Here is a 26,224-nt window from a genome sequence, read left to right on the forward strand (position 1 = left end):
GGGTTGAGTTATAACTTGGGTCCATTGTCTGTCCAGCTGCTGTTTTAAAACACATGAGAACTTAACATCCTTTAGATCTCTACATAGTTGTCAAGTGCAGTCAAAATTGGCTAAGAGGCTCAAACTGGGGAGGTGTGCATCACTGACACACTGACAGGCAGAACAACTGCACAGTTTTATTCCTTTGGGTAGCTGCAGGTCCTCTGCCCAGATTCTCCAAAGCACATGAACTTCACAGTCCTCCTTTTATCTACTTGAAAAAAACAGAAGGACGGAGGGAGGAAGACACAGGTTCAAGTGATTCTTTGTGGGTCAGCCTAAACCATCCTCGAGCTTCTGTCCAGGTGTGTGTGTCCAGTCCTGCCATCACTGATTTTGGACAAATAGCCTGTTTTGAGCTAAGGCTGGAAAAGCGGGGGATAGAAAGTTCATTTTCTACCTCTCCGTATCGGAGTGAACCTTGGCATTGTGCTGGAAGGTTTGCCTTGCACTCATACTAAATTCCCCGGTACAGTAGCAAGGGCAAGGGGGTTGAGTTGACAATCCAATCAATGGCACTGTCATTTCCAGTGTACCAGCCTTGCGACCTCAAAGGCTCAAAGTCCCCTTGCCCTAAACACGTCTGGGCTGAGGGAATGCTGCCTGTGTGCAGAGCTGGCTGAATTCCCCATAGAGGAGTTCGGAAGTAGTTTTGAACCCCAGGTGGTGCCTGAGCTCTCAGCACCTTAAGGTATGGTCGCAGTTCTCACAGCTTATTTCTGTTTGAAGTGCTTTTAGTTTGTGCAGATAGCAGGATAGCACTCCCAGTGACAAGCCAGGTATTCACAGGCAAAGTAGGCCATGGCTTACTCTTGGCAGTATCTTTTCATTTGGAAAAATTTAGTCATCTACTGAAGTGGCAAAACCCACACAATGGGATTTACAGTCACAATTCTTTATTAAAACTACTCATAGATAACTGAAAGGATATTTGTTCAAGAACAGCTTCTGAATATTTGGAATAATACAGGACTGGAGTATCCTAGAAAAAGTAATAGAAGGTTAAAGCAGGTTTTATAAGCAAAGACATGTCCATAATTTTTCCATATGGAGTCAGCTCATGTGCACTTAAGCTCATTAGCTTGAACCTGGAGCTGGTCCTCTGCTGGCCAAATCTGAAGTGAGCTTGCTTACTGCTGTATCACTCTCTCCAGCAATTCCAGCTCTGCTCTCTGTGTACAATGCAGCACCATGTACAGCTGTGATGCTTCCAGATTCAAGGTGGCATGAAAAAATGCAGCCAACTCAGGGCAGTGTGGCACAAAAGCTTATAACCCCTGCCAAATCTATGTCAGCCTGCTCAGCGCATGGTGTATCAGGAAAGCAGAGAGTTCATCATTAAACAAGAGCTTTCTCCAGACATTACATTAGAAGGAATAAAAAAAAATTTAAAAAGGAGTTAAATTCTCTATCCGTGTGTCACTGTTAGTCAGCATCTGGGAGGGTTTGTCAATGACTCAGTGACATGCTCTAAGATAACCTCACTAGCACTACCCTGAGTAAAGTCACTTCCTTCACCGAAATACATGCTAAAAACAGACCTTAAGAACATGTGGTCTTCCACAGAGTCATCATTAGAAACATCCCATAAAGATGCTTGATGTTAAACACTGAAATCAGTAGATTTTAAGCATATGGTCACCAGCTGGCACCTCTACTCCCATGTTTGTGACTTCTTGTTCTCCTTCAGGGACTAGGTCTTGAGGAAAACTTCTGCAGTTTAGCATAATTCCCTTGGGGTGATTCAGCAGTTTGCCACAACATTTCCCCTCTTCTGCTCGTCAGGGGACTGATGGGAAGGGAAACATAAGAGATGAGTGGGTAACTCCTGCTGCTGCATTTCGGCTTTAGTTGAATCTAAAAGGCCCCACTGAGTTTTCCAAACAGCATGGTTTCCTTCAGAGTTCCCCATTCTGCAATGCATCTTCCCTGCTTCATCTGTATCCCACTCACCGAGACAGCACGCTTCAAAGGGGGAGTTTCACTGAGAAAAGGAGAACCTGCAGCCCTGGAGCTGAGGCACCCTGTAGGATTGCAAGGCAGGATGCCCTGCTCTGTCCCTGCGGGACAGCCATGCTGGGTGTGCACAATTTCTTGTGCTGGGCTCTGGAAATAATCTTTGCTATAACCTCAGCAGTATCAGTTTAGCAGGCTGGAGAGGGCTGTGAGGGGTCTACATACAGACAAATCCTGCAGCCTCAATATCCTGCACAGCTGAGGCAAAGGGACTATAAAAAAGCCCAACCATTGCACACCATGGGCTCATTAACAGCTGGAGAGAAGATGAACATCATCTTGAAACAGCCCTCAATAAGGAAGTGGATTTCACACATTTTTCCTTTCCTCAGACACATTGGCTTCTGAGCAGAGTAGATTGCAGCCCTGTGAAAGCGCAGCAATCAGATGAAGAGGAAATTGCAAATGTCCCAGCATGTCTTTGCTATGGAGCAAGGACAGGGCAGCATCCCTTTGACAGAAGACAGTCATGGATCTTCATATCTGGGCTCAGCAATGAAACTTAGCCAAGACAGAGACCTTGGGGCTCACACACACCTGAGCAGAGCTGGCTCAGCTAATTTAACAAGGGCACTCTTTATTTTAAAACCATGGGAATAAAAACAGGCAGATTGTGGTAAAACTCCTGAGTTCTTACCCGGGCAACTGCAAGTAACTTTTCCTCAATCTTCAAAATAATCCACACGAGATACTGCACACCAAGGGAAAGGTTGTGCTGGGGGGTCTGCCTGGGTCTCAGACATGTCTCGCTGCCACTGCGTACAGAAACAAGAGCTCAGCCAGAAGGGCAGCTTCCCGCTGGTCCACAGCCCATATCCCACCTGGCACCCCCTGCACAGCTGCTAAGCAAACAGGATGCTCTGCAAGGACCCAGCAGCGTTTGCAGCAACAGGGCAGCCACAACATGGTAGATCATCTTTGTCCTGCCCTATTGCCAGCTATTCATTTGTGCTGTTTCTTTTTCTTCTTCCTATATTTGCTACCCAATTAGCAATTTTTGCCCACCACTTCCCTCTCCCCTTCCCTCAGTCCTGCTGCTGAATTCCTTCATGGGCTTGGCCAGAGTCACCCAAACACACTTCCAGGGATGCATATTTTTACAAATGTCATATATTCTCTCTGAATGGAATAAAAAGCACTTATATACTAGGACAACTGCATCTATATGGGAACATTTCATCAATCCATTACTCTTATCTAAAACCAAAGTTTAACCATTTCAAACCTATAAAAGTAGCAATAGAAGGGATGCATCCTGGCCATCTCCCATGTGTCTGAGGACAGAACACAGCAGCGTGTACCCACTACCCTCCCTGGGAAGAGCCCACCTGATCAAATGGTTATGAACTAATCAAGGGTTCATAAGTTCAATTAATACAAGGAACAGAGAAGCAGTAAGCTTGGATGGAAGCAATTAAATAACCTAAAAGGGCTGAAAACTATTAGGACATAAGTAGATTGAAGCTGTCAAGTAGCAAAGTAACCATGGACACAGAGAATCAAACACCCTTGTCATACAAAAAGAAATCACAAGAAAGCTTCAGTCTTTGATGACACCCACAAGCTTTCAATTCACATTGAGCCAAAAGGTCCCAGTTATGCTGCTCTTCAGATCAGGGGGAAAGCCACATCCGTTTTCCCAAATGTGTGAAGGAATTTAATGATCAGCTATATGTTTTTCCTGTGATCTGAACACTGATGCAGGAAGTATGGAAAGAGCTAGTCAAACTACAAGGCAGATAAAGCATTAAGAGAATCAAGGAGACAACAGGAGTCCACAGAGCACCATCCTAACATAAAGGCCAGACGAAATTACTCTGGAGTAATAGGAGTATTATGGTCCTTGATAAAAAAGGTTTAATGTGAGAGAATTGTTTAAGAAAAGCAGGACACTGTGCATGTCCACAGGAGGCCAGTGGCAAAACATCCGTCTACCTCAGGTAAACCCCTGAGCCCGATACTAAGGATTTAGAAAGAGGCATGGTACTGCATGAAAAAAGGCTCTGATTCTGACAGCACAGAAGATAAAACAGGTAGTGGGAAAGGCTAAACTCAGTAAGAGTCCTGAGCATCACCACATTAACAGGAAGCAGTGATTGTCCTCAGAACTGAAGAGCAGAGACAGAGAAAAAATGTAGAGAAAAAGAATTCCTTCAAACATACCTTTTGTACATTTTAAGACCCCATCCATAAACTAAAAGACCTTGGCTGAAGCTGAAATGGTTATTGTCAGTAAGCGTGGAAAGGTGAGAAGACAAAGAGGTGTGACAGCAGCGGGCATAATTGACGAGTAGTCCTGCCTCCTTGAAGACACCACTTCTGTGCTCCAGGCTTGGGAGAAACACCGTTTCCAGTTGACTCAGATGCTGTTTTAGTGCAGTCTCATCTGTGTTACTAGAGGAACCAAGCAGGGGAATCTGAGCTGTCATATGGTGTATTAGTTTTTCTTCCAGATCCTTCCTCCAGAAGTTTGGACTCCAGGTGGAAACAGACTCCATTTCTTGGCCACTGCCAAGCCACTCCATTTCCTTCTGCTTCTGCCACTTCAGTGATTCCCCTACTGACTGTAATGCCTCCAGGGATATCGTACCAGTTCCATTGAATGCTTCTTCCACCACAGTCCACATTCGTTCAGCCAATAGTGTATAAAGTGATTCAGACTTTCCCACACCAGTGCTTCCAGACTGCTCCAGATCGAAAATATGATCACATGCTTCAAGAAATTTTCCTTCCTCAATGCATCTGCAGATTATTTCTTCTGTAACAGAGAGAGTAACAAGACAATTTGATGTTTATTCACTCCTCTACAGGACCCATCACTTTAATATCCAAGTACTGAAGTATGTAGTTTATATGTATCCTAAAATTCCTCAGGATCTATTCAAGATCACCTCACTTAAGGTCTAGCACACGCATTTTTCAGTTTCTTTAGAGCAACCACTTTCTTTCCTTCTTCTATCTTTCATCCTTTCTCCTCAAGGCTAACTAAGCCTGCAGACTAGTCTTCTGCAGCTTTCAGTCATCATTCCAGTAGAACTCCTCATGCAGGCAATGCAGATTCATTAATGACAATCTTTCCTTAAGGAAGGTACCTTTTGTCCAGAAGAAAAGCATTACAGAAAGCACATTGTCTAAAACAGCCAACAGCTGAAAACCGAGCCTAGAAGGAATCCTCTGTCTTCTCTACAGAAACTGTACCAGGACCAAAGTGCTGCAAACTCTCTTATAAGGTCTCTCCTACCTGTTCACAGTCTGGCATGGCTATGCAGAGGGTCTCACTCCTGCCAGATAGCTCTTGTCTTAGACTGAGGCTGTGCAGTGCAGTACAGGGCCCTCTCTTTGTTGGGGCTTTTTAAATAGGCCAAACAGCTATCTGTGCTACTTCATCCAAAGGTGAAAATCAGAAGGTGGGATACTTATCTGCAGTGTGTCAGCAAAGGCGATTCACATAACACCCCATCATTTCCATGTCTGCAAGAAGCTGCAGTGAATGAGCCATTGCCCTAATCACCAGACACCATGTAAAGGCAGTTGTGAAATCATTAAACTCCAAAAGCTGGCAGATGAAGTTTTTCAGCACTGCGTGCTTCCAAAGTATATTGCCCACCACTAACAGTAAAAGTAATCTCACAAGAACTACACAGAGCTGGGTTTTCTTTTTTCCTGTGCATGATACGAATTAAAAAGTTGAGCAACAAATGGTTAATCAGATTTGCCCCAAGGTACCTGAAGAAGAGCCCAGAGGAACAATCAAACTTGATGAGAAGTTAAGCAAGTACAGAAGCAGTAGAGCTCTGAAATCAATTCAGGATATAGCTTTGGGCATAGAGGGAAGAATGAAGGAGTATGAGCTTCTCATTCACCTATATCCTAACTTTCCGCTATGAAAATACCTCATCTGTGCAGTAGGAATTAATCAAACAGGACTGGAGGGCAGAACATGACACCAAGTGGAGAAGGGTTGATCCAAGGATCTTCAACAAAGCAACTGGCAGGCTGCTCAGGAGGGATCTTGCAAGCTGTGCTCATCTGGCCTCAATACATGCAGCACATATGAAAGGTTCACTTAGTACAATTGGCCCATGCGCAGCCTACCTCTCCCTCCCCATCTGTGGAAGAACAGCACACTCATACTCAACAGGGTGCCAGTCATATGCACATCATGCTTCTCACAAGACACATTAGGATTCTTTGCAGGGGTAAAAATAAGAACAGCAAAGAGAAATCCTTGTGAGGCAAAGGGAAAGTGAAATATAGAAGTTTCCAGAGGACCAAATGTACAATTCAGAAAGGACAAGAACTCAGCTGAAGAATGGAAGAAAGCGTAAAGCACCTACTCCAGAAGCTAACAAAAACAAGAGCCCACAGGGCTGAGAGAGATAGAGAAGGTCCAGGACTGGACCTAGAGATAACTTCAAGGTTACCTGCAGGAGTTTCTCTCTTTTCTTTCTTCCTACTGGTTGCCATCTTCAACAAATTCCCTGCCACATCCTCACTGCCAGCCTTCCCCTCTGCTGCCTCTTTTCCATTAGCCATAGCTTTTAGCAATTTGCCTGCTACGGTTTTCAGTTTCCCTCTCCTTTTCGCTTCCTGCTTCTTTCTTTCCTCGTGCATGGCCTTTGGCAGCATCCTTGCATTTTCTGCGGCCGTGTTCTCCCACTTGCTGCCTCTTCTCACAAAGGCTCCCCAGGAATACTTTGTCTTCCTCATCATCCTAGTAGATTCTGATGTTTTCTGTCCAACTTGGAATACTATTAGAAAAAAAGCATTACAAACACTTCTATGCCAGGTGATCTTAGTGGTTGTCTCCCAGAGCAGACATTTCTGCCCAGATTTATCCTTTTTTCCGTGCAGCTATAGCCTCCACCTGCCTTCTAAGAAGATGAACCTGGTTCCTGCGCATGCTGAGTGAGGACATTTTTATAGGCTATCAGCCCTCTTATGTAACTTCTCTCTCTCTTCTAGGAAAATAATGTCAAAAACCTCACACATAATCTAACCACAAGAACTGGGGGAAAGCCAGTGGGGTTTTCAGCTTTTTCTAAATGACTAAAACATCCCTGCGTCCTGCCAGTTAGTTTGATGGCAATCCTACCAGTTTAAGGGAGTTGATCATTAATAGTTTTCATGAAGCACACATCATCACTTGCCACCCATCCCATGTGCCCTGGCTGCCCCTGAGTTCTCCTCTGGCAAGGAGATTACACCTGGCTTTGGAGCCAAATTTTTCCTCATCTCCCAGCAAGCCTAGTGTAAGCCAAGAAGGAAATAAAGCCCCAGAGAACAGGCATTGGTTTTCATGTTTTAGCAGCACAATTCAGAGGAGATAAGAGTGATCTCAGCCTTCTGGATTGTGCAATTTTCCAGAAACTACATACACTGTTATGTATTGTTTTATATTTATACACACACATATATGTAAATGGTGTAGCATTACAGCAATCCATCATAAACATGTGCATGTCTGTCTATAGACACCTACAGGTCTACTCACCAGCCACCCTCCCCGGAGAAGGGAAAGGAGATATATGTCCACTCAGTGCAAGGACTGTATTGGCAAAGTCTGGGGATGCTAAAGGTTCTGATCCATAATCCTCAGAACAAATTCCTAGACAGAAAATATCATTTAACTCCAGGAACTCATGTTTAAAATAGATTTTTTACAAGTCCCTGCATTGCTATGAGAAAGGCACTACACTTAGACATAAGCTGAAATGCGGCTCTTAGCATGCTCTCTTTGCTAGATAGTTACAAACTGGCTTTTATTTCTACTTTCCATTACTATAAAAATGAAATCAAGAACTTGAGGATTCTCATCAGCTGAAGAAAGTGCCTTGTGTTAGCCATTACAAGCTGTACTGATTCAAAACCATCTACTATTGAAGAAGTATTTGGGGGGTGGTATGAATTTAAGGGCCAATTTTTCAACACAGCATCTAGATTAATCAGAATATATGCATTCCTCTTTCTGGGTTAATGTCTGCAATTTCTTCCAAGACTTTCTACTTTTGTCGTGACAGTAAAATTCCACTAGTTTCCTACTTGGAAACCAAGTGAATGTCATGTTGTTCTGGCTCTCTTACTCAGCGATTAATTCCACCAGCATGTTATCACAGAGATGTTTGATTCATTAGTAATGATAGGGAGGAGGAAATAAATACATTTCATTTTGAAGTGCAAACAGAAATTCCAGCAGTGGTCATACATTTGAGCTGCTGCCAGTAGGAAACACTGAGGTTGCAAAATACAGTGTTTTCCCAGGTTGGGAAAAAAAGTTGAAAGCTGAGAAGCTTTCTGTATTTCCCTTTGGCCTTAGTTTTTAATTGGATAAAGTTAAAAGTTTCCTTTGGAATATTATAACTGCACTATATATGAATGCAAGATGGAGTGAGAGGGTTAGTACTGAAGAGACACATTCCAGGCGTGCCAAAACCCTTCAGCAACATTTTCCCATGAAAATTCCAGCACAATGTGTTTATGTTTCACTTCATCAGCAGTCTTCCAACAAGCCCAGCTCTAACAAAAATAATTTCCCCAGACTTCTGTGTGCAAGGAAATTGGATGTCAAAGTGCCAGTCCTGCAGGCAAGATTCTCTGCAGTATACAGATTTTGAAGACAGTACAATTGCAGATCGTGCCCTAAACTAGGCCAACATGATGTATGGGAATTGCTGTATTTTCCCAGAAAGCTTCTTTCAAGGGAATACAATATGAGCCTGTGGAAAGCAGGGAATGACTGAGCAGAGATGGATAGACTTCCTGAGGTCAAGACCATCTTTTGCTGCATGGTCCACACGATCCACTCAATCAAAGCCATGGCAAATGCTTCCCAAGATGAGAATGCCCTCAGGCCACACACCACCTGAGCCATGCAGTACCAATAACCCAAATCTCATCTGTTCACCCTGTAATTCATTCACAAATCAGGGGCAATGTGTGTGTATAGGCAAAGCAACCAGGGAAGCAGGCAGCTACGAGCACCCTACAAAGTGACAGCAAGTTGGGGATGGCCTTTCTGACTGTGGGTGCTGAGCCTCCTGCTGCAGCGGGAGCAGCCATCCAACTCCACCCACTCCACATGCCTTTACCCACAAGTACTTTCCAAAGGCAAGGGTTGAAGGATGCATTACTGATGGGGAACATAACATACCAGGAGAGGGCATGCCACAAAGGGGCTGCCAAAAGACCACCAGCAGCCTGCTTTTCTGGGTCTATATACCTTAACAGCACATGTAGGGTCCACAGGTCTCTCCTCTCTGTCTATAATGCTATTTTACTGCTCAGGTTAAGTTTCTGCAGCTAAAATATTGGCATGATTTGACTCTCCAGAAACATTTTCTAATGCAGTGCTTCCATGAATAACTTTATGAATAGACAAGCAAAGTCCCCAAGGAAACTACACCTTTACAGCAGAGGAGCTGAAAGGTATCAAGATCAAACTAGAACAAAGGTCTTTCACAGAGTGTTAGCATAATGCAGAGGGGTTGTTTGCTGTCCAAAACTATCATTTTGGGCAGGGGAATTGCGACACTGCTACATTTCACCTGCTCCCTGCATGTGCTCTTAAGCTGCTGACATGAGGGAAGTCCTTCCAAGCAGAAAGAAGGGCAGTAGGAAACTACAAGGGCACAGCACCATGACAAGCATAGTTCTGCTCCTGAACAATCTCCCTTGTCAGGTGTACCAAATGACCTTCTCTTCCTCAAAAGTCACTAGTTGGAAGCCCGCCCCTTCTTCCTGGAGTTTAAATGCCTCTATTTATCCACAGTGTGAGTTCTGCAGGGGAGGTCATTCTCCTTTCTGCCCTGACCCTTGCTATGCTCACTGCAAAAGAGGAGCAATTTGTCTTCTGGGAATATCCCCAGTATTCAGGAGTTTCCCCTGTTGCCTGGAGCTCCTGGAAAAGCCCGCAGCCTCCTCACATCACTGAGAGACTGTCTTTCTATCTCAGAAAAACTGTAACCCCTTTGTCTTTGGGATCTTTCACTAAACAAGCAGATATTTCAGATAAATTTTTATATTGTTTCTCTGTTGACTTAACAACTCTTTATCTTGCTGCTTCCCATTTCTTTTTCCTAAATAGATAAAAATCTCCTCATAATAAGTGAATTGTGTGCCTGACTTGAACAATAGCTGTTTGGTCTGAATGCTAATCGGATGAAGTCAGACTATTAGCACTTCAAATGAAATGACATTGCAAGAGTCCAATTACGTTAATATTCTAATTCCAGCAATGCAGTGATGCCCCTGCTTGCTTTGCAGGGACTCAACATGAATACAGTCAAACATATACAATGGAAACTTTGTGCTCAGTAGCATCTGTTATATGAAATACTCTTGAGTCCTAACAGGCAGGCTGGATCTGCAGTATCCAGAGAGAGAGATCTGGGGTTTTTTTCCACCTACTTCTTTGTTCCCAGAACACGTTGGTAGTCTCCACCAGTTTGAACCAAAGGCATGAAAGATGATGGAAAGTCGTATTAATTACAATGATTAAACATGCAGAGTATAGCACAGAAGCACGGTGGTTCCCTGAAGTATAAAACCATGCAAAAGCACTTTGTGAAGCTATGCTGTACTCTGACAATACGTTCTTCCACCCACCTTTGACTTCATCAGCAAAGAACAGCCAGTCTGCGCTATAAGCAAGGTAGGCATTCTTGAGAAAAGAGAAAACAAACAAACTAACAAATAAAACAAAACAAAAAATCTCCCCCTCCAGTTTGACATTGCAGCCAGCATTGTCATAATAGTCATATGAAAGAGATGAGTTCATTATTTGTGCAAAATTAGTTGTTTATCATTCTGCAGAAAGCATATATTATTCTTATTTCCTAAGGATAACCTATTTCCTAAAGGAATGACGCAGGTTGTGTGCATCTCTGTTCATCTTATCTCCTGTCCTGATGCACTTGAGTAGGTTTAAGTCAGTTTTAACCGATTTTAAAGCCAGTTTTAACCAAACTGACAGAGGATGGCTGGCACAAAATAGTACACCCTTAAACATTTCATGAAAATAGATGGCTGAGGAGAGAAGAAAGACCCCCACTACTCCTGTTGAGGAAGAAAACACATCGTGAGCTCAGCCTTTATTTGCCTTCAGAGACTCCACCCAGCAGCTCAAGCTGAAGGTACGCAGACGCAGTTTCCTTGCCTCTCTTGCTCACCAAATCTCCAGCTAACCCATGTGTGTCTGTGAGTAAGCAAAGCAGCACAAATATTGAATACAAGCAAACTTTGCTGTAGCAACAGCTGAAATGAAACTGCTTCCCTATAGTGCCTCCTTGCCCCAGGCAGCAACCCCTTGGCTCTCTGACATGTGTAACCCCAAACAGGCAAAAAACTGAGAGTTTGGAGTTAATTTGGAGCTGCTGCTCTTGCCTGATGGCTGTGGCTGAAGCAAAAGGTAAAGAAGGAGCCTTCTGCCTTTTTCTTATGAGTGCATTTGCTTGATTAGCTCTTCTTCATTCAACCACTGATTTTCATCACATTTTGCAAAATTTAAACTGAAACTTCTCTCATGCTCTGGATTTGTCTGAAACAGGAGGAATTTAGTTTATGAGGAGGGGACAGACAGATGGATTGGCAGACACACAGGCGGCATTGTCCCAGTAGTTCCAGAAACCACACTAATGCCTTAAGAATAAGTTCCCCAAAGAACTGAGCGCTGCCCCTTGCCCTGCCCTGAACACTGAAACAAAAGACATTTGGACGTGATGTACAATTTGCACTGCCTCTGTTTTCCTCCTGATTGTGAGGACCCCGTTCCAAACTAACCTCAATTTTCACTTAATTAGTAACCTACTTCTGCCATTGCTTTGGAATATTTTTAGCCAATTCCTGGGGATTTTGCCTAATTCTGCACTTTTTTCCGCAGAGTGAAAAAAAGTACTGCTTTAAGGAAGATGTTTCCCCTTCTGACAAAAGCAACAGGAATAGTAGCAATAAATAAATCCCATAACTCCAAAATTTTGAAGACGAACTTTAAAATAGGGATGTTCAAAGTGACCCTAAAAATCTCTGCCTTCAAAATATCTTATCCATGCAGTAAGAAAAGAATAAAGTAATAATTCCTGAAGTAGCACCTCAGTCTTCAGTAAAGAAACTGTGTCCAAGCTGGGAATTTCTGCTCCCTGGTTTTGCCCCGCAGGCCTCCAGCAAGGACTGAGGAGACTGCAACTTCTTTCTGTTTTTCTTCAGCATCAGTGAAGAGGAAGAAAAATTTACCCATCAGAGTACAATACAGACTGGTTAAAAAAGAGTTTCTCCAGGCCCCAAAAATAAGATAAAATATTTCAAAGCAAACTTGATGATTTTCACATAATTAATCAACCCTGAGGCCCTGTTTGGAGCTAGACTATATTTATCTGTGGGGAGGTGCAGGAGGACCTGGAGGCAGCTACCAGGAGGAGCTGGAGGCAGTTTCTGTGCCACTCCCCATCCCTGTACAGAGCCAGTGGCTCTTTTGGCATTACTGGTGTGGAGGAACAAGGACTGCAGTCCTCAGTGTGGCACTGGCACCAAGAGGAGGGGGGCCATGGACCCAGGGAGCTGTCATGGGTCAGGGAGCTGACCCAGGGAGCTCTCATGGGTCAGGGAGCTGACCCATGGACCCTGTCAGCTCCATCCCCTTGCCCCATGCACCTTGATTTGGTAACAGCTGCCACCTGCTTGCTACAGTGTGAGCTGGGCAGGATGTAAATTTACTGTAAAGGTTTGAAGGCTATTTTCCAGTTTCTCCATGGGCAAGTCATCAGGGAAAGCAGCAGGCATGGAAAACATCAGTGCCACAAAGTGAGGGAGGCTGACCAAACCTGTGTCTACCCAGGGCCTCTGGAGTCCCACCTGAGCAGCAGGTGAAGAAGTGATACTGTCTGACTGTGTCCTCCTACCATATACACCTCTATACAAACAATATAGACTATATATATACCCCATGCCGAACTGCAGTGCACTGTGCCAAGGAGGTGTTTGAAGGACAAGTGACCTGGTCCCTTTGCCTCAGAAGGGATCAAGGAAAAATATCCCAGAAGTAGTTTTTCACATCTTATCTCCTATTAATCAGGGTCCACCCTCCACACTTCAGTGCTTGGAAAGCCCAAGTCCTGAACAGTCTTCTCACAGCAGCTCAGGGAAGTGTTTCTGCCTTAGAAACCAGCGCAGTGCTGTGGGCTGTTAGTCTGATTGCATCCCTGGCTTCTAATCCTAGGAGTTATCTGAAGAGTTATCCAAGGAAGGCTCCAGGGGCAGGTCTGCGGAAGAACACTACAACTTAAGTGCTGGTTGCTGTCCTTGGGATGGAAAGATCTCTAAAAAAACATAAATTACGGGTAACATTTGCTAGTGTGGTAAAGAATGCACTACCTCAACAAGCACCAAGCATCTTTTCAACTTGATCCATTATTTTATCCACAGGGAGGATTTTTTGGGAAAGCTTACATTATGAATATTCTGTCTCTATTTGGACAGAGACAAGCCTAAAATGATTTTATTCAAGTATTTGCTTTTGACTTAGACTGACAGGATATCTCTGTGCATTTCTACATAGAATCTTTACAGCAGTAGAAACTTTAGGTTTAACTTTGCAGGAAACTTCCTACACACAACTGTACCCACAGCCCTATACTGCACAGCACATGCAGAGATTTGGGACTGAAAATCCACATTGCATCATTTGCATGTTTTTCCTGCTGCCACAAGAGGCCAGTGATTGTGTAATTTCTGGTCTCCTGTGTTTCACCCCCACCGTACTTACATGGCTTCACAGGCACATCTGTCACACCATCTGGAGGCCAAAAATCACATCTACAGACTGGCTTCCAGGATCTCCCAAGATCTCTCAGATAGGAGCTGGGCATACTTACATATCAACACAAGAGCAAAACAACCATCTCTCCACTCAACATTGGTGTCAGGTATCTCTGATAACAAAGGCAGGAACACCCCACACACCTGAACTGCCAAACGAGTTGTTATGTGGGATGGGGTACATCAACAACACAACTCAGGGTTGTTATCCACATTGCTGAACACTGACACTGCCGACAGGTTGTGTAGGAGAGGAGGTGAGAGGAAAGAGACTGGTTTTCATATAGACACCTAAATAAATCACATTTTCAGAAACACCTACCTAGCAGAAATGCACCTACCATCTCCCATTGTCACTTCCCATCAGTCTGAGTAAGAACTCCATTCCCACCGCACACTGAGCGGGGAGCTGGTTTAGCCACCAGCCCTGGTAAAGCTCAGGGTATCGAATGATGCCATGTCAGACTGTAAAAAGGTCAAGCTTTAAAAGGTTTTTGCAATCTCTAAGCACTGGAGCTAGCTGGTTAAAGTGAGGGGTTTGCTACAGCAAGAGCAACCGAAAAGGGTCTGAGGAGTGAGATGATCATCCTCTGAAACAGCTACAGAAAAATACCCTGGGGAGGAACTCTGCATGAGCACAAGAAGCACTACGTTGTTATCAGCATGAGTTCAAGGTGAATAAAGAAGGCTTTTCAAATACAGGGTGATAAAACATTTGCACTGCACCACTGTGTTTTCTTCCAAAACCAGAAAAGCATTCAGAGATGTAGCAGTAGAAAATTCACCACTGCTACATGATGTGGAAGCTTCCTGAGAGTCTTCAATGTTTCCTGACCTGTGCTTCTCGTACAGAAATCAAAGGAATACTGACAAAGCAAGACTTGTGGGGGAGGCATGAGATACAGGCAAGGTAAAGGAAAGGGAAAAGTGTTTGTAATTAATTCATCTGCTGATGGAATCAGGATGTATCTCATCTTTCTGTCGCTTCCCACTTCTCAGCAAAGCGGAGGGAGCACTATATAAAGATTCAGAGACACTAACCCAACTCCCAGGAGCTGCACATCACCAACTGCCAGCACATTGGCAGTGTTCCTCTGCCACCTTCATTGCAACCGCTCTGCAGGCATTCATCACTCACAGCAAGCTTACCCCTGCAAAAGGAGAAAGATGTGGTCCTCAGGGAACAAGAACTAGGTAATTTGTACAGATGTTTCTAAATTAACAAGCAAATTAAAAAAAGGAACCAGTATTTTCCTTTCCATTCCGAACAAGCATGTTACCTATACTGTTGTGACCTTAGGTCTCTAGCACATGTTATTTACTGGCTGTGAAGAGGCAAGACTCTTGAAAATCAATTATAAAAGCACTAGGGGCACATTCCAACAAAGGGTTTAAGTACATTACTATATCCTTAATTTCAAGGAGAACAGTCAACTTCTTAGCAGTACGCATCTGTTTATTGAGCAGGAAACGGTTGTGTGGAGTGGTGTTTGTATGCTCCATGGCTACAGGACAACAAATGCCTTGGAGTCAATAACATCTGCAAATCACACAAACTGCAAACCAATTTAATATAACAATCTTGACATACCACAAAATTGTTGGATTTTAAGGCGGCTGCTTTGGAGCTTGTTTGTTTGAATGAATGTATTTTAAATGGGATTTTATGCACAAAGTTTTAATGAGGAGCTTCCAAGCCCGATAAGTTAAATGTTCACCAAGGTCTCCTTGGCTGTTTCCAGACTTCTCACAGTTAAATATACCTTAGATGGGCAAAATGGGTAAAATGGCTGCGAAATATAAGCTCTCATGGTCGTGTTTTACATCAAGAAAAAAGATGGCTACATTGATTCTGTTGGTGAGGATAAGAAAATTAACTAGGCACTTCCTAGCCCTAAGTCTTACTAACCTGACCCTGAGTAACCACTTAGGACCATGCAAAGGGAGAGCCAAAGAGCTGTAAAATATCTTCTGCATTAAAATGGCTACAGATCCCAATCTGTACAAGTGGGACTTGAATCCTTAATGTCCACAATTGCCTTCCCCCACTCCTTGCATGTGTAAATACAACTGAGAAAAAGCATATTAACATTTTCTTTCCTCTTGCTTCCCAGTCTCAGAGGGCCATCACACACAGAGAAAACAGGAATGCCAGGCTGGACTGTAGTCTTACACAAAATATATAACACAACAGATCCGTCATAGTACAACCAGTTCCAAGAAGCAGCAGATGTACCTTGTGATATTAATTTATTCTAACAGTTTTTGAAGGGAAGAGATGGAAAGGGATATTGATATGTATTGATATGAAGTACTGACTGGTATTTAAAACCTTTGACATTACCATATGCTCCTGGAAATAACCGCCGGTGCTATTAGCTGCTGTCATTGATAACAGCATGTAAATGACTACCTAATCTGCATAAACAATTAAATAATTAGGTGTCATATGTAAGAGCAGTTATTTATAGGTGCAGAATCAGAGACAAAATTTAAGCCCCATCCTCATAACGTATCATCTCATGAATCAGATCCCCTTGAATAGTGGTACAGATCTTCATCACCGAGTGCTCTACCTTAGGTTTAAAAAAAAAATAAAAAGCACAATTAATATTTCATATTATTGATTTTCCCTTGTGACACACTGAGTCAGTAATGCCTGCATCTATCCTGCTGGCAGGAAGCTTCGGCTGCCATCCACAAAAAGCCTGACAACTTTTGGAGCTCATTATGAACAAAACAAGCCAGGAAAACATCCCGTCCTGCTCCATCCCCTGCATTCAGTGAAGTCTTGATCTATTCTTACGAAGAGCTGACCTAGATTCTCTGCCTGAAAGAGAGCACTTCCCAGCATCGAGGCTGTTCAGAGGGCAGAAATTCATGTATCACTTATCATGAGAGAGGGGGGAAAAAAAAGGATATAATCTTAAAGGAAAGTGATGTCATCCATTAGTTTAAAAAACCTTTATCCATAGCCACACAAAATACTCCCTGACGTGCTTCTGCTCTCATTGCAGTCTGGAAAGGACTGCAGCCCTCATCTCAGCACACAAGGCAGGCTAGTCAGCCACAGCTCCATGGAGAGGCTGAGACGTGCCAAAGCCGTGGAGGACATGACTGCACAGCGGGGTGACCATCTTACTGCTCATGAGCCTCCCGGTGGCTTTCCAGCAGCTCAGAGGCAGGTCTTGCCCCCGAGCTTCTGTCAGCAAGTCTGTGCTGGATCAAGGACTGCTGGCTCACATCAAGCCAAGAGAAAAGAAGCCAGTGAGGTCCACTGAGCTCTACACTGCTAGGTCATGATTAGACCCATCTGCAGACACATCACACATCCATCACTCCTGGGAAGTTAGGGAGGCCTTGATGAGGCAATGTCATATATCCTACTGGTGAACCACATAGGACGCTTCTCCATCTGCCAGTATGGGAAGTGCTTCCTGGGGTACTCAATTACAAAATGATGGTGGTTTATGGCTCAGAGGGACAGGAAGGCTGGTCAGCCCTGGAGTAAAGACCTCTGAGACCTTTTCTTTCTGCCTCTGCTACTGATCCATTTTGTCTACAATCACATTCCTCATTTCCCTGAGATCCTAGCAGGCTCCTCCATAAGCCGGGCCCAGTAACCTTTCATATTAACCAACGGTAGTCACCAGACCAGGTTCAGGGTCCTTGAGGGTGTCCACCACAGCAAGGGATGCTAGCTTGATGCCCTTATGGCTGCTGTCACTGCTATCACTGATGCTGAGCTGCCCACAGGAAGCAGCTCCAGGTCCAGGACAGCACCTGAGAAGCATCCCCTTGGGAGGGATGAGAAGGAGCAAGCAGGCAGGAGCTAGCGAAGGACACAGGCCCTCCAAGGCACAGCTTCCACCCCAGGGCTATAGTTCAGCACTGACTGCGGAAACAAGGACAAGAACCCAGACTGAGTCCTCAGGGCAGGCAGGAGCTGGGCAGCCAAGGGAGGTCTCTTTTAACACCAAAACATTTCAATCTGGCTCTGAGTCACAGATGGCGGCACAAAGCTAAATACACCTTCATAAATTCACATAATTCACATGCTCTGATCACAGAGATATTCTGCCCTTTCTCCAGATGTGAACATCCTAGACTGAGTCTACAGAAGAGGACTTGTCATGTAGAACCTCATGACTGCAGCACACAGGCACAAACCACATGTCCAGCCCACACAGAAGGCAAGTGACTGCTGTGGGCCATGCTGCCAGTGAGCACTCCGCCTTCTTCTCTTCCCTGGAACTTCCAGAGGGGCCACCAAGAGAAGAACATAAGAACTAATTAAACATTTCTTAATTCAGATCTGGTTCAACAAATGCAAACACTGTGTTAGGCAACTGGGTTTTCCTCGCCAGATTATTTTTTGCATGTGGGCAACATGCAAACTAGGTCAGTATTATTCCTACCGAAACACTTATTTTTAGAAAATCATGTGAATGTCTGACTTTTATTTATGAGAGCACAGAAAGATCCACTGTATATTTTCCTGTCTGTCTTGTTTGGGCTGGTTTGTTTTTTTAGTTCTTTAAGTGGGTTACTGAGATCTCAGGTCTCTTTTTAAAAGGCAAAGTCAGACCAAACCAAGAGACCTCGCAGGTCACATGCCTTGGCAATCAACAGAACAAAGCACATGAAGCGGTGAGCAAACCAAACCAGACAAGAGCACAGAGACGCTATGAAAAGGTAAGACAATGATGCGGGTAACAAGGGAGAAGGATATGGAGTAGAAAGGACGCTAGGGGGTTATGGAATGTAAAAATCAGGCAGAGTTTGAAAGATGATAGACAACACTTAACAACGCTTGCAAGGCTAGACACAAGATCTCAGCAGTTAGACAAAAGTTAGCAGGAGAGCCAAGTTCAGCAACAGAAAACTTGTGAAGAGGCTCATGGTTAATTTTCAAGACCTTTTCTTACCTCCTTGGCACAAACAAAACAAGTTGAGGCAACCAAATCCTATGCCAGCTTTTCATTCAGCAGGTTAGTAGTAGTCACAACCTCAACCAATATCCAAAAGACAACCAAGTCTGGCTGGATCTTCTTGAGGGGAAGAGAGCCCAGACCTAGAAGTGACCATCTGTGTCCAGGTTTCTACCTGCCTGGTTTTCATTTGGCTTGCCCGGGGAACACAGAGTCGTCACCCTCTGCATGAGTTAACAGGCAATTGAATTTCTGGGGATGTGAATCTTTTGACTAATATTGCATGGCCAGTGTGAAGAAGTCTGCCTCTCTGCTGATAATCCAGACTGCTTTTATAATCAGAAAAAAAGGTACAGACATAGGCACTGCCCTTTCTCTCAACCAAATGCGGATACCTAAAATAAGCCAGTCAAGTGGCATACCAGCACTGCCTAATTCTCTCCATCAGGAACAGAAGAAATTCAGTATCAGTAGCTTGGATGTTGATGTATCCATTTCAGAGGAGATGAGCCAACTCCTAGATTACCAGAAATTAACCACCACAAAAAGTGTCAGAAACTAGTTTCCAGGCCCGCTGGTCTTCTGACTTTTTACTCACTTGAAAAAATTCAGACGTACACAGTTTGTGAGAGCATAGGGTCAATTGTACAGCTGACAGCTGACGAGTCACAAACCTTTTTGGGTTGTGTATTTGGCAATGGCTACAACAAAAGTTGCACCCTGGGGCAAGTCACCTAAGCAGGAGGTGTGGGCCTGCATGGGAATCTTGCTTGCCCACTTCACCAGGACACCACCACCAGCCAGGGCTTCTGCACAGCTGGGAAACACTACTGGCACTTGGCTTCTGAACTGTGCAAGCAACATCAGATCTTGCTGCTGAAAGAATGAAAGCATAGGGATGGGCTGCTCCTGCCACAGGGGAAAAGGAAGAGGTTGAGGTGACTGGAAGGGTCTTCTGCTCACCAGAATCTTTTCTGCCTCTGCGTAGAAACTGCTGCCTCAGGAACTGAGGCCCCTTTGTGGTCCCAGCTGCCTCTTTGGCAATCCACCAACATGCCACATACGCTCAAATTCAGAGAATCCGTTTTCATCTGTCCTTTCTAATTTAACTCAAGCCCTGAAGCCCCCATCCCAAGCATCCTGCCTCTGTGAGCTAACTGCTGATACCATCTAGGCGACTCTCCCGAAAATCAAGAACTTCAAAAGAAACAACACAGTCAGAGACAAAGACAACTGGATCAGATCCAACCCAGCTACCAAACCACAAATAGCACTTCTTTCTCCAGCAAAGACCACGCAGAGCATTAGGTATACACTGCAGATAAAGCTACAGAAACTATGTCCTCCAATTCAGGGCAGTCAGCTGTAGATCTTCCTGCAAAAAAGAAATGCCACAAATGAGTGGAGGAAAAGGCAGGCATCTGGCTAGGCCACCTTTCAGCTTGGAAACTCAGCTCTGTCTTTCAGGCATGGTGACTGAGAATCACATGCCAGGATGTTCAGGGTTGTTTTAAGAAGATGGGACATGTCCTGTAAACTTGCTGGAGTGGCCTAGATGATACAGGCTGGCCGGGGGATTAGCCGTTCATGTCCGTGTCATCATCTAACACTACTATGCCACGTGATTCTAATACTACTCCCAGGAAAACGAGTGGTTTTGGATAAGAGTCAAGAAGACAGCTTCTCATACCCCAAACTTACCACCCTTTTTCCATTCCCCACATAAGACTTGTACATGGGTCACTTCTGCTATGCATCACCTCCAACTTATAGCATGTGATGTTGCACTGAATTTTCTGTAATTATACTTTTTTTTGATCAATTCATACAAAAATAAAATATACTTTATAAGTCACTGACACATGTGCTCTCAATCTTATTGTTAAAACCAGCAAACTAATACTGCCTTGAAAAAGAACTGAAGGCAGCAATTATTCACTGTACTCATTAGTAGCAAAAAGTGCTTTCCAGCCATTTCAGTTACCCCTGAAATAACTCAGTTGTTGGTGCCAGATTCCCATTTATCTCAAGAGCCTTCTGTGACAACAACAAACAATAGCTTCTTCTTGATTTATCAGGCTTCCCATAAGAGGAACATTTCATGTTACAAAGGAAGGGCCACATAATTGTGCCTTACAACCTCAAGGTACACGGGACTTTCACAGATCTCTTAGAAATTTCAATATACGCAACACCAAGGAGAGTTACAAGCAGCCCAAGGAAAACAGTCTGATGTGGAAACTCTCTTCTGAAAACAGAAGTCTCTTCTAAAAACAAAAGTACTAATGAGTGCAGGACAATGGGCACAGGTGTTCAGGCAAAGAAAAAGCAGAACTGTAATGGGAGCCAGGTTATCAGCTGTCCCGCAATAAGAGAGATGGTCCAGGTCTGCTCTGTCACCCACCAGCACCATGCACTGCGTCACTGAAGTTCATGGAGCCACCCCAGAAGCTGAAGCTATTGAAGTGGTAACACAACTCCTCTGTTTCTGCTCTTCAGAAAGCATGAGTCCTTTTCTCTTTTAATCAAAGTGATGTTCTGCTCAATGCTACATTTCCTCATGGGCAACATGGAAGAGTCATTCCAGTGCAAAGACTCTGTGAGAGCAGATTCAGGGTCACAGCAGACTGTCACACACAAGACAATCCTGAATTCCCTCATTCTTTAAACATCCTTTCTTCACATTTGGTTTTGTCTCATTTTTTTTCCCACAACCATGAAATGAAGACTTTGTGTCATTTTCAGGGAGGGTAATGTTTTATTTAAAATGGCCCGCTAGCACCATGAATTTTACATGACAGAAGCTCCATCCCACAACATCCTTAAACCTGTCCTTGCTAGTCAGCAGGGCTCTGATCCTTCAGCCAAGTGATGCAGTACCTTCCACCAGGAACCCTAGCATGAGGCCTGTGTCATGTTGTTCACAAGCGTATCCCTTCTCCCTGCTGACCACCACTGAAACATAGCCTGCCCTGAAGTATTGCCTTAGAGACCTTCCCAAGAGACAGATGTACTGCATCATCTCCCCTTCCCAACGCTTCCCACAGAACACACCCACCTCTCCCCTGCAGACTGATTGGAGATACGCAGATGGAGCAGAGGCTGGGCAGGTCCAGTGGAGCATCCTATCTGCTGCAGTGCTTCTGGAGGTCACAGATAAGCAAGTGAAGGCAAGGGCAGTGCTGAGGGCATAGATACATAAGCAAAACATAACAGAGTGAAGGTCAGACATACCTTCCCACGATTTTGTGTTCAGTGAAAGACCCTGTTATGTCTGTGAGCCATGCCTGGTTATAAGCGTTCAGAAAGACCAGCTTTTACAGTAAACCAACAATATTCAACTCTCAATTAGCCATGGAAGTTTAGCTGAGTTGGAGATTAACCAGACCTTTCCTCCCCATAGCAACGATGGCTACACCACCATGCTACTGCATAGCTAACTGCCCCGGGACTGTGCCCCACTAAGACCCCTGCAGGTTAAAGCTCTCCCCACACAGCACAAAAACAGGCAGGCTTGTTACAAGCCTTTCAGTGGTAAAAGACCTAAATATGTTTTTATTCCACAACTAACATATAGCTTGTACTAACCAGGACCTGGTTTTATTCAGGTTGCCCCATCTCACATTGTCTTCAGTGGCTGAAAGGTGACAAAATCTAAGTGAACCAGCCAATGCTAGAATAAGAAAACACTGCACAGCCTGCAAAAGCTGTCCCAAGCACTAGGCAGCTGGTATGCTGACACCGTTGCTTATGTGCTGAGTAATGATATCTCGCTGTTTCTTTGTGCCTCCTTACTCATGTTTTTCCATCTGTTGTTCCCTATCTTCCACTTGGATTGTATGCTGTTCAAAGTAGGGCTTTCTGTTAGCACCTAGGAGATAATCTATGGCAGGGCACCACAAAATCAATCTGGGAGTCAACATTGTACAGAAATGTCTGTATGACATGTTGTATGTCTAAATGGTAAGTATGGTGTGTCTGGATGGAAAATATGACTCAGAAGTGTTACTAACACTATTTTTCCTGTGTCCATAAACCTAAGAAAAGGAAGAAATAAGGGAGTGGGTAGAAAAAGACAGCAAGGCAAGGAGACAGCAGGCTGTCGGGCAAGCATGTCTCAAATACAAATGCACTATTTGACTGATATACAGATCAGATGCTGAGAAGAACCGAGCATTTGCAACTCCCACACAAACTCTCATTACTTTTATAGTTATTAACTTTGCGTGCTTCTCCATCTTGCTTTTGTTTCATCACTCATATACACACACCAAGACCTGAATCGTCTCTTCATGTATCTCAGGGACTTACTGGCATATCATGCACATGCACAGTTACTCCCACAAGTCAAGGAATCTCTTTCACTGCCTTCTGTACATGATGATAGTGGAACTACACTGGTCACCAGGACAACAGTCACAGCCTGTCAAACTGATAAGAAGTTAGTTGGCTGCATTCATGCTCTGAGAGAGAGCAAGACTGAAGAAATAAATGTAATAGACAGCAGTGAACTGCAAACGGCAGCTGGTTTTCCCCTTAGGGAATTGGAATGAGAATGAATATGAGAACAACAAAGAAAGGAGAAGGTCTGAAGAGAAGAGGCTTTCTGTTTAATTTTTAAAGCTCCACAGTTAATTGGAAATGAGAACAATTTGATTAAGACACAACTGGAGCTCAGACAAACAGCTTATCTCACCTCTGCCATGCAAAGGGGGGAGGGTTTGAGCCCAGATAGCCCCACATTTCCAAAAGTGACCAAAGTTATCGTCATGCCAATGGGCTCAGAAGCTGTCCCTGCTGGACACTGAAGTAAGGGACAACTAAAAGAAATAAGCATTACACTCCAGGCATTCCCTGTTGCTAGAATTGCTTCTCACCAACAGCAGCCAGGACTGCTCAAGGACTGTGCTACCTCATGCTAACACACAAGATGTCTCCCGGCTGGACCTGAACTCCCTACAGGAAGAGAAGGCTACTTCTTCCCACAAAACAGCCCCATCAAATAGTACTGAGCTGAATCCAGTATCAAGGCATGCCACTCAAGAACTATATTGTCAAACAGGCATTTGATAGATATGGAGGTCAAGTTACAAATCCAGCCATTCGATTGCTGCCAAAGTTCAGGAAAACACAGAACTGGTATCTCTAATGTTTAGTCTTATGGCTTCAAAACCCAGACTCCGTCAATTTTGACACTGCAGAAACAGATACGAAAGGCAGTCTGAAAAGGAAACCAGTTGTAAGTGGAAGTCAAGTTCATTTTAGAGTCACCTGTAGTCCACAGGCTGGGAGGAGGATGTCATAGTCAGAACTTATCAAAGTGGTAAAGCCTTGTCAGAACAGAAGAAGAAGGGATTGAACATATCCCAGTGAAGTCCAGTAAGTCCAATAAGACCATTCCCACAAAACTGATTAGAGATGCTGTCCTATCTCTTTGAGGGATACTCGTGGACAAGGCAGGGCTGTTGCCAGAGCAGAGCTTGCATTAGTTTTATTCAGACAAAGGTCTGGAAATGTAGGTCATACTTGTTAAGCTCTAATCTAAATGGAACAGGAAAGCAATACAAATAGTGCCATGCTGTTTGACACGGGATCAGGCAGACACACCAGCCAGTGCTAAAGGGCTAGGTGATGGTTAAAGGTCTCCCCCTGCCCCACTCCCTGCTTCTTCTTAAACACAGACAAAGAACTTCAGTCTCCTCCTGTCTCCCAGCTGCAATTCAGCAGCGAATTCTCTTGTTAGAAAGGTGCCCCTGCATTTAGACACCTCTCTATCCCCTAGCCTGCACATTAGGGACTGGCAACATCAGCTGTACAAATATCTCTGCTTGGCTGTGGCTAAGATATACACAATGGTCCAACACGTTCAAGGCTTTTCTGAGCACAACAAAGCAACACCAAGTAACAGAAAAAGTCATCAAGGCCATATAAGTGTGTTTCTTGCATTTCTTCTGCATCTCAGTCAAAACAGGCAGGCATAATGCAGGGAGACAAGGAAGCCTTTCTCAGCAAGCAGTGTGGCATGCACTCCTAGGTCACCTCAGGCGGCTGTCTGTCTGCCCAGTCCCCTTTCCCTGTTTTGATTGCAGCTGTATCCTTTCTGTATCAAGATGCAGACTTCATGCATGCTCACCTTTGCCCTCTGCTACAAGCTGTTTCTGCTTAGCTAATGCTTTTCTTGGCAGGCTCAGCCAGGCGAGCCAGAGTTCAGTTTGCACCCCGACCAACTGAAGCACAGCTCTAGGAAATGCCGCAGGGATATGGCTAAGATGAACTGAAGTTGCTTACATGGAGCTGCAAATTACTCTGTGTTGGTACTCAGCCAGTGAGATTCTGGCCCATGACCAGTGTCCAGCCACAAAGGACAAATCAAAATAAACAAACCAGGAGTTTCTTCTTGGGACGTATTATGAGGAGATTTTAAAAGCAAGATTTAAGAACAGAATCCTGTCTGTCTTTAATGCCTTCGCATGGACTGTGCATAATGACAGATCCTGTAAAAAGCTTTAAACAGAGATAGCATAAGTGGGAAATCGGTAAGACACAAGACACAGGGCAAGAGTTAAGACATATAGGGCTTTTCACAGCTCGAGAACAGCTCTCTCATGCAAGTGATGTACACCAAGCTTTCAAAAGTGGTCACAGTGAATGGCTGAAGCTTAGCTGGTCCTGAGTAAAGGCTTAAGAATTTTACTTCATTTTATCTGATATTTTTTTATTTGTTGAGAAGCAGCCATTAGTCAGTGCTATATGAAAGAGACTGCTATGGGAACCCCCTGATTAATAACTCTCCTTTGATTCATTTGATCTTATTAGCAGGTTTTTCAGAAGATATATCGCACAGCCTCTTGTGCAATAGCCCTGTGTGCAGGGCATCAAAGACATGATCAGCAGAAATATGCAGGTTGGAATCACTATGGCAAACACAACTCTGTTTGCATATCTGGAGCACAGTGAGTAAATAGGCAAAGATCAGGCAAACCCACCACAATCTAAATTAAGCTACAGAGCTGCTTCTCTAAGACCTTTGCTAGGGTAAGAGAAGACATTACTGAGCAGTTTAGCCCATAGCTGGGGATAAAGAGTTTTGTGCTGACTCCTAAGCAACCCAGCAAGTAGGCTGTACCCTGGCAGCCCACTGCTACTTTGCCTCCTTCCCTGCTGCTCCGGGAGCTGAGTAAGTTGCGACTGATCTGCCTGCAGATGTCACAGCATACATGTGCCTCCCTGTGCAGCAGAATTAGCACATTGCCTGACAAGGTGCAGGGGCCAAGCTGCTCACCCTCCTGCCTATCTGAATGTTTTGCAGGGTGCAGAATACGGTGGCTCAGGATTCTCTGCAGACATCTGCAAGGGGAGACTTTTCAGGCTTCGTCTGTATGACTCAGCTGTTTACTGCAAGTTTCTGTGGGAGCAGCAGTGGCACTGAG

General features: G+C 44.3%; 1 protein-coding gene across 8 annotated transcripts in view; it reads right to left on the minus strand.

Moving 5' to 3' along the window:
- LOC128852391 (exocyst complex component 3-like) overlaps positions 1-24,155 on the minus strand; it is a 39,870-nt gene extending 15,715 nt beyond the window's left edge. Inside the window, exons 1-6 of one of the 8 annotated variants that reach the window (XM_054068942.1) lie at positions 22,029-22,062; positions 21,853-21,937; positions 7,550-7,663; positions 6,480-6,806; positions 4,219-4,813; positions 2,693-2,810 (exon numbers count right to left, since the gene is read on the minus strand). In XM_054068942.1, the coding sequence (XP_053924917.1) occupies positions 2,693-2,810; positions 4,219-4,813; positions 6,480-6,768 (1,002 nt within the window). In that variant the 5' untranslated portion in view covers positions 6,769-6,806; positions 7,550-7,663; positions 21,853-21,937; positions 22,029-22,062. Of the gene's footprint in view, positions 1-2,692; positions 2,811-4,218; positions 4,814-5,948; positions 6,088-6,479; positions 7,084-7,549; positions 7,664-21,852; positions 21,977-22,028; positions 22,085-24,065 lie in introns of those variants that run through there. The other 7 variants (XM_054068944.1, XM_054068943.1, XM_054068945.1 and 4 more) reach the window with 7 other exon arrangements.
- Between the last annotated feature and the right edge of the window lie 2,069 nt (positions 24,156-26,224).

The sequence above is a fragment of the Cuculus canorus genome, chromosome 5, assembly GCF_017976375.1.
Source record: "Cuculus canorus isolate bCucCan1 chromosome 5, bCucCan1.pri, whole genome shotgun sequence".
NCBI classification, from domain to species: domain Eukaryota; kingdom Metazoa; phylum Chordata; class Aves; order Cuculiformes; family Cuculidae; genus Cuculus; species Cuculus canorus.